General features: G+C 43.9%; 1 protein-coding gene across 4 annotated transcripts in view; it reads right to left on the bottom strand.

Annotated features, from left to right (window-relative positions):
- Window positions 1-14,699, bottom strand: part of LOC133379760 (ABC-type organic anion transporter ABCA8-like) — a 140,721-nt gene that overhangs the window by 105,564 nt on the left and 20,458 nt on the right. For 3 of the 4 annotated variants that reach the window (XR_009761255.1, XM_061615631.1, XM_061615630.1), the window contains exons 3-4: window positions 9,003-9,213; window positions 8,024-8,182 (exon numbers count right to left, since the gene is read on the bottom strand). Coding sequence is in view for 3 of the 4 variants with exons in the window: in XM_061615631.1 (XP_061471615.1) it covers window positions 8,024-8,182; window positions 9,003-9,213 (370 nt within the window). In the remaining variant the exon portion in view is untranslated. Of the gene's footprint in view, window positions 1-8,023; window positions 8,183-9,002; window positions 9,214-9,826; window positions 9,891-14,699 lie in introns of those variants that run through there. The other variant, XM_061615632.1, reaches the window with a different exon arrangement.

Genomic DNA, 14,699 nt, shown 5'->3' with positions numbered 1-14,699 from the left:
AATGTTCCCCAAGCACCACCTTCTGGAGGCGACCTGCCAAGTAGGAGTGGAACCACCGCAATGCAGTACCTCCCACTCCCAACTCAGCTAGTCTTCCCAGAAGGATACCATGGTCGATGATATCGAAAGCCGCTGAGAGATCAAGGAGAATCAACAGGGTCACACTCCCCCTGTCTCTCTCCCGACAGACAGGGCCGGTTCCAATGGGCGGCCATGTTGGGCACTGGCTCAAGGGTCCCGCAGCTACAGGAGCCCCTGGGGGACCCCTGACGAGCCCTCTACTCCCCTTCCACGATCCGTAGCATGAGCCGTGCCGTACATAGCAAGACAAGAGCTTCCAAGCCACCTGCTGCCACCGCCCGCTGCCTGCCACCATCCCCCTGCTTCACCTACCTTTCTCTGCTGTTCTTTGCAGCTATGCACACTGAGCACACAGGGTTGCCATCGATCAAGATGGCAGCCGAGGCTTCCATAAGGGAATGAAGCCTCTGCCGCCATCTTGGTTGATGGCAGCAATGCACGCACTGCGTGCCATCAACCAAAATGGCAGCAGAAGATTCAGGCCCTTAAGGAAACATCGGCCGCCATATTAATTCATGGCAACCCTGCGCACACAGCACGCCCAGCTGCAGAGAACAGAGAAAGGTAGGTGAAGCGGGGGGATGGTGGCGGGCGGCGGGCGGCAGGCAGCGGTGGCGTGTGGCTCGGAAGCTCTTGTCTTGCTATCCGCGGTGCAGCTCGTACCATGGATTGCGGAAGGGGAGCAGAGAGGCCCAGGGCAGGCTGATGCCCAAGGGCCCCGGCATTCCTGGAGCCGGTCCTGCCGACAGAGGTCATTATACAGGGTGACCAAGGCTATTTCCATGCCAAAACCAGGCCTGAAACCTGACTGAAATGGACCCAGATAATCAGTCTCATCCAAGAGTGTCTGGAGCCGGCTTGCAACCACTCATTCAAGGACCTTGCCCAGCAATGGAACATTTGCTACCGGCCTATAGTTATTAAGATTTTCTGGGTCCAGGGAGGGTTTCTTCATGAGTGGTCTCACTACCGCCCCTTTCAGGCAGCCAGGGACCACCCCGTCTCGCAGAGAGGCATTAATCACTTCCCTGGCCCAGCCAGCTGTTCCATCCCTGCCAGCTTTTATTAGCCAAGAAGGGAAGGATCCAGCACAGAAGTGGTTGCACGAACCTGTCCAAGCACCTTGTCAACATCCTCAAGCTGCACCAACTGAAACTCATCCAAGAAATCGGGACAAGGCTGTGCTCTGGATACCTCGCTTGATTCACCTGCTATAACACTGGAGTCTAAGTCGTGGCAGATGCTAAAGATTTTATCCTGGAAGTGCCTAGCAAATTCATTACAGCGGGCCTCAGATGGTACTACCATGTCCCTGGGGCCAGAGTGTAATAGCCCCCGGACAATTCTGAAGAGCTCCACTGGGCGGCAGATTGATGATTTGATAGTGGCAGCAAAATATTGTTTTTTCGCTGCCCTCACTGCCCCTAATACAGCTTACCATAGGCACTTACCAGTGTATAATTGCATACACCAGGAGTTCGCCTCCATCTGCACTCAAGCTGTCTCCTATATTGTTTCATTACTCTCAGCTCTGGGGTATACCATGGAGCCGTATGAGCTCTACACAGGAGAGGGGGGAGTTGGTAAGATGGCAGCAAGCATCACTGGTTGGTTTATTTTTCCTCCATCGCCTGGAAGATTTTAACAGCTCTATCAATCTCAATATTTTCAACAGTCCGTACCAGTAGATCTGTCTAAAGTGGCCGACACAAGCCAGTCTTGTTTTAAAAGGGACTGTTCTCTTGCCTGCCTGCTTCTTTGTTTATCTGCCTCACCAATCTCCAAGGCCTCTACCCCCACGGCTTCCCGAACAGCCTTTGAAGTCTTAATAGCTATCTACCCTCCCATTCCGGCTAGCAAGTTTACACGCTGGGGAAGAAGACTCGAAGGTAAGAAAATAAAATTAATTTGGTATCAGCTGTAGGGTGAAAAGTGAAAGTCAGCAGAAAGAAAAGCTTTTAATTAGCAGAATCGATGCAGAAGGACTCCCACTCGGCTATTATCGTAAGACAGCTAAAGGAAAAGACAAAGTTTCGCCACACCCTAATACAGTTTTCTCCTATTCTTTTCTGTTTGTATTCCATGCCGACTTTCAGAGAGCCAAGGGCTCAATATTACTATGGTACTTACAAGAAAGAGGTATAAAGATTTAGGCATAATGCCTCAAACAGGAGAGGCCCTTTCAAACGATCGGCAGGCTAAGATTACACAATTTTTTTCACCAAAGCACGAAGAGATTCAACCCAAGGAGGAGCTGCAGCTCTCTCCTCAACCGGCACTGGGCTCCATTCTTGATTGGTCCTTAAATTATAAAAGTGATAATTTCAGGCTAAGTGATGACCCCTCCCTATCGAACTTAGCTAAAGAAATAGCGGATGCAGATTTCCAGCCTCACTTCCAGGTCAAGGAGAACGTACACATAGAAGCTTTGGCCCCAACAAATTCTGTACCTACAAGGACTGATTCATTTAAGGAAACCCCTAAAACTCCAGAAAAAATGCCGGGCTCTCCTCCACCCTTTACAAAAAACTTCCCCCTAGCAGGCTGGTCTTTCCTGATCTTGGAGGAACTTGATCTTATTAAATCTTTAATTACTGAATGTAACAGCCTGCTGAGTACCCTGGTAAATGCCATCGGGAGGGTCCCCCAAGGGAATGGAGATAGAGAGGCGGTCCCTACCAACAGTCAGCACTCACAAACAAGGTTAAGATCTCCTAAGTACAAAATCAACTATGGACGCCCAAAGAAAATTTCAAAAAAGTCAAAGAACATAAAAAACCCAACATTACCCCGGTACAAGAAATTGAATTATAAACCACTTTTCAAATTAATTGATCCTGCCAACCAGCCCCCCAAGACACAGCCAGCTGAGGTTCCCAAAAAGCCGCTAAAGGGGAACGTGGAAACTAACTCCTCGGAAGAGGCTAACCTTCTATCACCCTTGCAAGCGCTTGATTCCCCCTCTTTACCACCTGTCCAAGCATTGGGGCATTCTCAGGGTCATTGCACTCCCTCCATCTCTGGATCAGACATGGCGGAGGACCAGAGATGCCAAATTAAAGCACATTGGAACCTGACTTTGATTCCGGATACGCTAGTTCTAATAAACTACCCAAAGCTGCCCGGCTTCCAAATACAACACCATTGGAAACTTCATTTTCTGGACCTCCTGGAGACTATTCTCCCTGGGCAGTTTCGCACATCCCACATCAAACACATTGATTATCTTTTTAATAATTATAGGACTGCTCGTGCCGTCTCAATTCAAGCGTAGCCAGAATGGTCTATGATAGCAGGGCCGCTTTTGTGGATAGCAGGATCTCAATCACATGGTTCTTCATAAACGTGGCTCCTCCACAACCACTAGGAGTTGTTGGCCTAGCTCCAACCACCCACAGGAGTGTCATGGCACTGGCAGCCAGTCGAAGCCTGTCCAGCCACATGCCCCACACAGAGCCGGCTCCTTGCACTATTCCCTCATCGGAAGACCCAGATCCCGCATCTGTCTGCTTCACTGAGGCACTCCACCCGGAGGAAACTCAGTTGATCGAGTCTTTCTGTGGCTTACCAAAGAATGATCAAACAAACATCGTACTTAGATTGGTTCGCCTTAAAATGCTCCTGGGAAATCTGCAAGTTGGTAACAACACTCCCTCCCATAGTGGAGGGCTGTCGCACTTTAAATCTCTGACACCTTCTGCCGCTCAAACTGGAAACTCGGATAACCCTCCGAGCATAACACCCCCAAGCCGTACAATCCATCAGGTAATGGCTGAAATAAATTCAATCTCTCTTAACAACGCAGCCCAAAGCCCGGTGAGCCTGACCTTGGCCAGGCACTCAAGCCTTTGAGTTAAGCCCCCTGGAGGCCCCTCCTGGCTCAATATGTACTATTTGGACACCGATGAACTGGGATCCCCAGGGAAGCCTGTGCCTCGATCATGCCCCCCCGGCGTGCCCTCATGGCCCAATCTCCTCAAATGTCAGCATCCTAAATCCGGACATTGAGCAAATCTCGGTCTTGAGTAACCCAATGCAATGACGGAACCAAACATTTAAAGATTCTACCCTTCCGCTGACCCCTCTTGGGCTGCTATCACCGCCAGAAAAACAAAAAACCTCTAAGAGCTGTCCTGAAATGCAGGGCCCTTATACAAACTTTCTCTCGTGGAACATCACAGGATGGAAAAACAAGGTGGCGGACTTGGAGCTGATTGGCTTTTTACAATCATTTGATATTCTCTGTCTCCAAGAGACATGGCTCTTAGACACTAACTCCCTCTCCCTCCAGGGTTCCAAGATCTGGGAGAAGCCGGCAAAGAGAACTGCAGCTGTGGGTCATGGTAGTGGCAGCTTAGCAACTCTGATAGCTACTACATTGGACGTACTTGTCATAGAGCCTCAGGGAGCAGCCCCTGACATTTGCCTGCCTTTAATAATACGTGCCTCTGATTTTCCCCCCCTTATATGTCTAAATGTATATTTTCCTCCCCTGCATTCCTGTCTAGCTTTGTCCATCTGGTTGGAACTGGAGAACTATTTGGACAACCTTTTATGCGATTATCCGTCCCACCTTTTGCTTATTAGCTGGGACTTAAATGCAAGAATGGGTGTCAGCTACCCCTGCTTAGAAAATAACTTTTGGGCCTCATCGGATGATCTGACCACCTTACCTCGGTTGTCCCGGGATAAGACTATCAACAAAAATGGGTGCGCCTTGTTTCACTTGATTGTTAGATCCCAGTTAATTTGTTTCAACGGCTCGTACCTGGACTTCTCTTATGGGTTTTATACTTTTATTTCAGGGAAAGGCGCCAGCGTAGTGGACTATATCTTGGGTCACCTCACTTAGTTGCTTTCGTCAAAGAATTTTCTGTCGAAGCCAGACCGGATAGCGACCACCTCCCCCTGAGACTTGTCCTCAGTGGCCTTTCCCGCCATTCACATTTATTCACATCTGTCCCAATGCTGGACAGTCTGCATGGGTCAAAGCACCTTAAATGGTCAATAGGAATTGAGTTGGCAGTAAGACGATTATTAGAGTCAACCACTTTGTTAGAGCTTCACCTGTTGGCTTTTGACACCCCAGCCGACATCTTCAGGATATATGAGAATACCATCAACGTGCTCAAACCACTGGTAACCCAAATAGCCCCAAATAGAAAATTCAATAAATAAATACATAAATAATGAGGATGCCTCAATGATTAAATAAAAATACGCAGAAACAATGGACGTTCTTAGAAACATCTTGCAGTTCCTAGAAAGCACAGAATAGGGCTGAGGTTTAAAAGTCTGTCTGTGTTTTAGCCTCTGTGAATAGAGGTTTTTGGCAACAGAGAAGGAAGGGATGGTTGTGGATGAGCATACAGGAGATGAAACAGGCTTCCTAATCTGGTTGATATACTATATGGTGTGTACTCCCCTGCATGTGCACTGAGAGTCTGAGAGCAGACCTGAGCGAGGAAGGGAGGGAAGATGTTTCAACTGAGCTCACTGTTGATAATTTCCCGTGCGCCAATGATTGTGCCCTACTGGGTTTGGACAACTAGTATTTCCAGTCTCTCTATTCTCCCACACTAGCTGAAAATTCCAATACTTCATACTCATTTTTTCAGCTGGGAAGCAGAAGATATTCCCTAGTAATTTGGACCACTTCACAGTTGAGGCAGGCACAAGATGTTTGCTCCCTGGCTTGACGAATTTGAATGCACTGACGTGGCCAAGACTTGACAGCTAGCAGTGACCAGATACATCTGTAGGCAAATCTTAATCCACAGAAATACCTAATCCACACCTTCATCTTTAAAGGCATAAACCATATCCTTCACTCTCATGAGCATTGATTGGCACCCTCATTCCCTCTCTTTAGGCACATCATATGGAGCAGAGCTTGGAAGATTACTTTTAAAAAGTAATAAATTACAGTTACAGTTACATGGCCCCTCAAAAGTAGTAATTACTGTTACAATTACAATTGCTCTGAAAGTAACTGATTACTTTACTTTTACTCAAAAGTAATTGCTACAATTACATTTGAGTTACTTTTTTAAAAATTGCCTACAAGGTGCTGGCCTTGGCTGCTGCACATCTAAGTAGCCTAAAACAACATTAAAAATAAGCACACACACACAGAGGGTAGTAAATATTTTTATCCATAAGATTAACAGAATGGCATAACAGAATCTCACATCCCCTCACCCCACCCCCAGCAATGATGATACTCCAACACACATATTTTTTGTATATATCTATTGCCTCCAGCTCTGTTCTCCTTCCACTCCTGTCAATTTTTAAACAATTGTTTTCTCCACCCCGTCTCGCTCTCCACCTCCTCCCTCGTCGCCTCCTAAGCATCCATAGAGCATAAAGGAAGAACAACGCTGCACAGAAGCCCAATTTGAAGCACATGATTTTTATTCACAAATCAGAGGAGCAGAAGACTTCCCCTGCTCCCCCCCAAGTAATGCACAAAAGTAATGCTGGAAACATTACAATTACTCCTCAAAAGTAATGAAGTTACTACTCGTTCTATTACCAGCAAAATGTAATGAAGTTACCAGACCATAGACTGCCTACTCTACTCTTCCACAGATCTGTGGCCTACAAGTTACACACGCTCAGAGCAGGGACAGAGGAGAGGAACATGTAGGTGACATTACAGGAGGTTCACCCCAGTTCCTATTGTAAGTAATGGCCGTGTACATGTCCAAGCAGGGGTTAGTTCCATGCTGACCCCTCCAGCAGAAGAAAGGAAGGTTGAACTGTCTACTAAATTGATATCAAGGTCACTAATATTCATACACTGGTCAGTGCTTGATCAAAGGTATCCTGAACTACTAGGGAAAAGGTGTGCGTGTGTGTTCATGGAAGAGTTTTAAACATGTTAGAATTTTTATTTGTAGGCCTCAGCATAGTGTCAGTGCATACAATATATAGATCATATGCCATAAGATATTCCATAGGATAATCAGATAAGGATAAACCCACAGATATGTAGGATTCAGCTTGACATAAGCAGAGACATGCTGGAAATGATGCATAAGGTACATTTCCAGTCACTCTGACTGACAAGAACAAACAACTGGTCAGGTGTCATGTCCAAGGAACATCTTTTGGTTGGCTGTATCATTAAATGGCTCCAAGAAGAAAAATGGAGAAGTAAGGAGAAGTAGGCCAGTAGTAACTGGTGCTGTGGCCAGGCAGGACATTTTGTGACTTTTTGTGATAAACAACCTGTGTCACAAGATGGCTGGTTTTACTGGAATAAGGGGAAGAATTTTACCAGAATCAAGGAGGTATTATATTTTAGCCCATCAGTGTAAACCACATAACTTGCAAAATCATGAATATTGATATGTTTAAATAAGTATGGAATAGTATAAGAAAATGTTCCTGGGGCTATTTTGCCACTACTCTTTGGTCATCCGGCCTTTTCCCTATTCTGTTCTGCTGGGTGAATCTGGGTGTGGTCCTTTTTCCTTTGCTGGTAAAGTCACCTTCTTTTCTTATCCCTCCTTGAAGACTTGTAAGTATAATTTTTTGTTAGCTTTCTGAAAGAAGTGAGTGTGTTTGTGTTTGTCTTCAACATTTAATAAAAACATCCTTTTTATGTTAAAAATTACATAAAATTTATTTTGCTGCCAAAACAACAACAACCGTGGATTGAATTGGCAAGTGCAAAAGCAAGCAGGAAAAAAAGGCAGCTCAGGATTGAACAACGAACCATCAGAATACAAGCAGATTGGAACTAGGCAGCAAATCCTATCCCTATTCATTACTTATAGATCTATGTGTAGAATAAATCCGTATACCTCTAATTCTATATTTAAAACTCAAAATGATTTACTTAATGATGAGGTTCCAGATCTGCATCCAATTTCACAGTATACCTATGGATATCTAAGAAATAGCACATAAAAACAAATTCATCTTGAATTACCTATTTCCTTGATATTACTGTTTGGAGAAACCACTCTAGAAAAAGGAAATCTGAGTTGATAGGAAGTGTCATCTTGAAAAATAACTCCAACAAGTTCATCATCCTCCTTTCGTGCTGCTTCCATCGCTTTTTCATCTTCCACCATTGCTACTTTTATACCTTTAGTACAGAAATTTTGCCATTACTACATGAGACTTCATACAGAGAGATTAAGAGAGAGAGAGAAATCACTTCTTGTGTAGAGGTTGCAAGCAATGCAGGTGTAACATTATTCCATGTCTGTCTCACAAGATATAGGGATTAGCCAAGGCATCACTTCTGGAACTAATAGATTAGCTGATGTAAACTGTTATCCTGAATTCTGACCTATTAAACTGTAGCTAGTTAAAGCAATGAAAAAGAGTTAAACTGTGAAAAGGAAGAGTCACAATAACAACTGGAAGCTTGGAAAGGCAGGCCATTCTGGTCGGCAAAATCTTCCTATTCAACTACCATCATATTTTTTCATCCCAAAGACAATGTCTTATAGATGCACATATTATTATGCACTGAGCCCTTGTTCAATTTCTTGTTCAAGCTGAAAAACAAGCAAGGGGACCATTAATTTTATTAAAATACAATTACATAATTCAATAAAGTTTGTTTATTAAAACTTTTACAGGCTGCCTTTGGGGTCATAGCTACTCAAGGTCATTTATCCATCATAAAAATACAATACAGACACAAGCTACAAAGGTAGCAGTATTAGTAGTCATTTAAAGGTATAAAGCAAAAACATGTCACAGCAGAAACAAGCCATCCTTTCTAAGAAAGGTTTCTAAAAAAAATTAAAAGGAAATGAATAAAATGAAATACAAAGGCCTTTTCAAAAACAACATAGCCCCAAATAAAAGTTTTTTAAAAGCTGCTTAAAAGTTTGCAGCATCAAAGCTATATGCACAATAATATACAGAAAAATGTCTTAATAGATATTACATACCTTTCATAACAGAGATTATTTCTACTTTTTCCATTATTTTCCTTGCCATCTTTGTTCCGGGAGTATAAAGAATTTTTAAGTCAGTAAAATTGAATGAAGGATCATCTAGCTGTCCAAGGAATGCCTGAGGTATTTCATGATTCAATTCAAGGAAGACCATCTGTGATGTTAGTAAAAATACCAAGACAAGAACCAGTGACGAGAACCACTCCTGGAAAAAACAAACAAGTCAGTGACAACACCTAGAACAATACATTGAAAGCCTTATGCTATGAGATAGCTCATATTATAGGCATTAAGTTGGGGACTCATGATTATACAGCCACAAGAGTGGCTGTATACTATAGTCAGCATGGATTTTTCACATTCCACAATGTTAAATTGAAAATACCCCCATGCCATTCTGATCCTTTCCTGTTTAATTTTTTTGTTACTAATTGAGCGATAAGCTTTATGAGAAGGCAAAAAAATAAAAACTGAATAAATAATTAATACTGTGTTTATTATACAGCCACGAGAATGGCTGTATATAGCCAGCATGGATTTTTCGCATTCTGCAATGTTAAATTGAAAATACCCCCATGCCATCCTGATCCTTCCCATAAGCTCATTTCAAAACAAAACCTTACAAAACGTATAGTCCTGAACTCAGAAACGCTTGCTTAACAACCCTCTAAATTTTCATGGTGATACACAAAACAGTCAGAGAGAACTGAGAGTTCAAAGTGTAAAGAAAGAGAGAGAGAAACCAGACCCCTTTTGGACTGTTTTCTGTCACAGTTCTCATAATTTGTTGAAATTAATTAAAAATCAGCAATACTCACAGAGTACCCGTAATCCTTACTGAATTTGCCCCATACTCTGACCTTGCCCCATACTCTGACCTTCATCATCTGCAGATTAAAAGTTTAAAAAAATGCCAGGCTGATTTTTAATTAATTTAAGAAATTCTGGCTTGAATGCAATGGTAATGTCAGGCATGCTCAGTAAGAACCAATTGTCAGTGTTCACAGCTGATTCGCTTGGCTAATCAGGGGGCCACACCCACACCAGACTTTGATTTCACTTGAGACAGTCAGGGCTTCCCCCAAAGAATCCTGGGAATTGTAGTTTATGAAGGGTGCTGAGAGGAGACTCCTATTCCACTGACAGAGCTCCAGTGTCCAGAATGGTTTAACAGTCAGCCACTCTGATAGAAACTCTGTGAGTGGAAAAGGGCATCTCCTAGCAATTCTCAACACCCTTCACTAACTACACTTCCCAGGATTCTTTGGGAGAAGCCATGACTGCCTAAAGTGAAATAACAGTCTGGTGTGGATGTGGCCAGGGATAGCTTTGGTTTAAATTTGGGTGGGAGGGTACAATGTGCCTGCTGTAGAATAAAAAGCTGGGGGAAACCCTGAAAAAGAATGATATTGTTCACAATGTTTTCCTTTTGGAATGGAGAGAGGCTTCCCCTCTGCCCAGTGCCTGCCCACGCACCCAAGCTCCTCCCCCTCCCCTCCCCTCCCCTCCCCTTCCCCAGATCAGTTTTACCTATCCTAAGCATGATTGCACGGGAGCAAATTCCACTGAACTCAAAAAGCATGCCAATGATCAAACCTGCCCTTCCCTCCTCCTCCCTCCTATCCTTTCCTCTTGCCCCTTCCGGCTCGCTTCCTTCCCCCTCCCTTCCCCTCCCCATCCCCTTCTAATCCTCTCCTCCTCCTCCTCCCCTCCTCCTCCCCATGGCCAGTTTTACCTATCCTAGGACTACAACCTGGGAGACGAGGGTTCAAATCCCCACACAGCCATGAAGCTCACTGGGTGGTAGGGTTACAAGATCTCAGTTTTTCAGCCTGAGACTCTGGTTTTTGGGGGTCCCCTCCAGGTCTCCGGGTGACTCACTTGAATCTCTGGACTTTCAGCTTTCATTTTAAAAAAATTAAGTTTCTAGGTGGTCTGGTTCCAGAGATATACACCAGAATGTCAGCTGCCCCGGCACAAGTTCCTAGTTGCTCTAAATTCTGCTCTAATCCCTGTCCTTTTAGGTTTTTAGCCAATAAGAAATCAGGGTTGTGATTGACAAGGAATTATAGAGCCAAAAATGTAGAGTCAAATTGAATTGTCTGCCTTCAAGTCAATTCTGACTTATGGCGACCCTATGAACAGCATTTTCATGGTAAGCAGTATTCAGAGAAGGGTTTACCATTGACTCCCTCTGAGGCTGAGAGGCAGTGACTGGCCAAGGCTCAGAAATGTGCTTTTTCCTGCTTTTCTGAACATCTCATAGATTGAAAAAGTAAGCTTTCAGTCTTTTTCTCTCTTGTGTGTAGGAGTCGGACAGGTTTAAATTTTGAAGAGGGTAATGTTGACGCTTTAATCCAGTACTTGCTTTCCAGGGTAAACCCCATTGAATTCAATAGGACTTCCTTTTGAGTAGACATGGTTAGGATTGTGCTGCAAATTGATGGGACTTTTGAATGAACATAGGAAAGAATTGTGTTTGTGTTGTATATTTTTCTCTCCCTCTCCAATCCTATTTTGTAAATTTATTTTATTTATTTATTTATTTTTAAAACTTATATACCGCCCGACTAGCAATAGCTCTCTGGGCGGTGAACATAGATACAATAAAATACAATATAATACAAAAACATCATTCTAAAATCAAATAAAGTAATTATGCAGGGCTTACTTAGGTATAACGGTTTTTATTATGTAGAAAACTAATATTGATTTTTTTTTAATGTTCTGCAATGATCAACTGGTTTTGACAATAAACTATTATATGGGGTGTATGTATTTTTACATTTCCAGTATTTGTGTGTATATTTCCACAACCCTGTAAGGTAGGGTTGCAGTCTGGAAACCAAGGCAGCTCACAATAAGAAATAAATCCCTTTAAAACCCAATAACTATAAAAAAAGTATAAACAGTTGCAAAACAGCTTAAAGTGGCATGATTCTGAATTCTGAGTTGCGTGAATGAAGTTGCTCATCACTTGAGGTTGCATTTCTGTCCCTGTTTGAGTAAGCCCCACTGAATACACTGGGACTTGCTTCTGAATAAATAAATGTAGGATTGCACTATAAATATCTTTACAGGTTGTGTAAATAATAAATATATTTGATAGTCATGCTTATACAAATATTTCTTCATTTTTCATATTTTTGGTTTTTGGTTAGGAATCCTAACTGGTTGTGAGACGCTTACTTTTCTGCCTTATTCATAGGAATCTTGTTGCGGTTGGTATGCTATTGCATTTAAGAAATCATCACTGTCTTTTGTTCTTTTTCTATTTGCATTTCATTTACCTTTATCCTCACTCCCTTTCATCCATAGAAGCAACAACAGTGGTTCCATGCGCTCAGCTCAACCGTCTTAAACCCACTGATGATGCACCTTGTTGTTTGTTTCTTGTCCAACAGTGGTAAAAGAGAATTCACTTACTGGGCAGCGTGGCTGCAATTGTTCTTGTTCCCAAGCTGCTGCCTATGAAAGTAGACCAAATCATGTGTGCTTTCTCTCTGTCAATTATATTCACTGGAATTGGGTTGGCTGATAAAGTGAGTTTATAGCAGCCCACAGGGAGACAGAAAAGGGTAGAGAATCTTATTACTCAGACCTCTTTCTGAAGTGAAGGGTCAAATCTGTAAAGAAATTTGGATGTTAAAAGGTAGGGGCAGGGTATAACAGGCAGGGGGTTGCCAACCCTACTTGGATATGGATATCTTTGCAGAGGATCCCTAGTCAAGCTTTACCAACAACACAATCCAACCCATATCTACTGAGAAGTAAGTCCTATTGAGTTCTATGGGGCTTAGTCCCTTAGTGAGTGTGTTTAGAATTGCAGCTTTTGGGGGGTATCCATCTTTACTCCTGAGTGCTCCCATCTAACATCTCCACAACACTAGACTCCTTTCTTCCTACAATGGCCTTCTGGTGACTGGCCTGGCCTGGCCTGAGGGCACTTGAACCCTTTTTGCCAGAAGCAAATTGGCTAGATTAAATGTTCCCTACCCAGGCTCCATCTTTTAGCTAAGATTTCTATCTTAATTTCCAATCAGATAAATGTTTTTGTATGAATTGTATGTGCCAAGCAACTGTGGTTGATGCTTAATGTATCATGCTCAATGATATCACTTGGACCCACCCTGTGACATCACTTCGATCCTCCCCATGATGTCACTTGGACCTGCCCCATGACATCACTTGGATCCGCCCCATGACATCACTTGGGCCCGCTCCCAAAATATCAGGGTATGGGATGCTTCTGACCTGGCATCCCTACTGGGTAACCGTGGGCCAGTCACTGCCTCTCAGCCTCAGAGGAAGGCAATGGTTAACCACCTCTGAATACCGCTTACCATGAAAATCCTATTCATAGGGTCGCCATAAGTTGGAATCGATTCCATTTCATTTTCAAGCATGAGTAAATCCCATTGAACTCAATAAATATCCAAATGGTCAAGCCTGCTCTCCCTTCTTCTCCCTCCCCTCCCCTTCCTTTTGCCCCTTCCCTCCCCTCCCCTTTCCTCCAACACTCTTTCTCCCCTTCCAATCTCCTCCTTTCCCCCTCCCACTCCTTCTGCTCCCCTCTCCTCCCTTCTTCCTTTCCTCTACTCTTCCCTGCCCCTCCTCCTCCCCCATGGTCAGTTTTACCTATTCTAGACATGATTGCACAGGAGTAAATCCCATTGAACTCAATAAGCATGCAAATGATCAAACCTGCCTCTCCCCTCCTTCCCCTCTCCTCTCCCTTCCTCCTTCCTTCTTCCTCCCCTCCCCTCTTCCTTCTTCTTCATCCCCTGCCCACTCCAGGCTTCCCTCCTCACCTATTCTAACCTACTTATCTATTCTAAGCATGATTACATGTGAGTAAATCCGGCTGAACTCAATAAACATGCAAATGATCAAACCTACCCTCCCCCTCCTGCCCTATCCCATTCCCCTGCTCCCCTCCCCTGTGGTCAGTTTCACCTATCCTAGGCATGATTGCAGAGGAGTAAATCCCACTGAACTCAATAAGCATGCAAATGATCAATCCATTCTCAGCAAACTTGCACAGGATCCCATTTCTTACCTCCCGGACTACAAAGCAGGGAAATTCACTCATAGGCAAAAAAGCCTTGCGGTTTAAGAATGTACTTATAGCCAACAGATATTTCTATCAAATTTTAAAAAGCAGGAAAATTGGGCAGCTATAGTGATAGCACAGTAGGGAGGAGAGCTTGGCTGGAAGTCCAGAATCTGTGAGTTCAAATCCCCGCTCGTGTGTCCTGGGTGTAAAGGGCCAGCTAAAGATCACTCCCACAATGAGTGGCTCAGGGGTTATGTGCCCTGCCACCTGTGCAGTGGTGGGCAAGCTGCATAGTCCCAAGGAGCCCATTTGCCCCCCCCAGCTGGCAGTTGCAGACAAGGAAGGGGCTGTCTTGTGCAGCTGTGGCAAGCTGAGCAGGCCCTAGCCAGCTGGGGAGGACTAGCCTCAGAGGGAGGCAATGGTAAACCCCCTCTGAATACCGCCTACCATGAAAACCCTATTCATAGGGTAGCCATAAGTCGGGATATACTTGAAGGCAGTCCATTTCATTTTTTCATTTTCATACTGAATGCACCAAGGGAGCAGGAGACCTGACCTCCTGTCTGAGATATTGAACTGCCCTACAAATTTGTAAAAATGCAAACACAATTTGAGTTGGTCTTTCACAGGCCAAT

This window comes from Rhineura floridana, chromosome 3 (genome assembly GCF_030035675.1).
Source record: "Rhineura floridana isolate rRhiFlo1 chromosome 3, rRhiFlo1.hap2, whole genome shotgun sequence".
NCBI classification, from domain to species: domain Eukaryota; kingdom Metazoa; phylum Chordata; class Lepidosauria; order Squamata; family Rhineuridae; genus Rhineura; species Rhineura floridana.
Note: the sequence above shows the minus strand (reverse complement) of the source record. Positions and strands in the feature narration are given on the sequence as shown.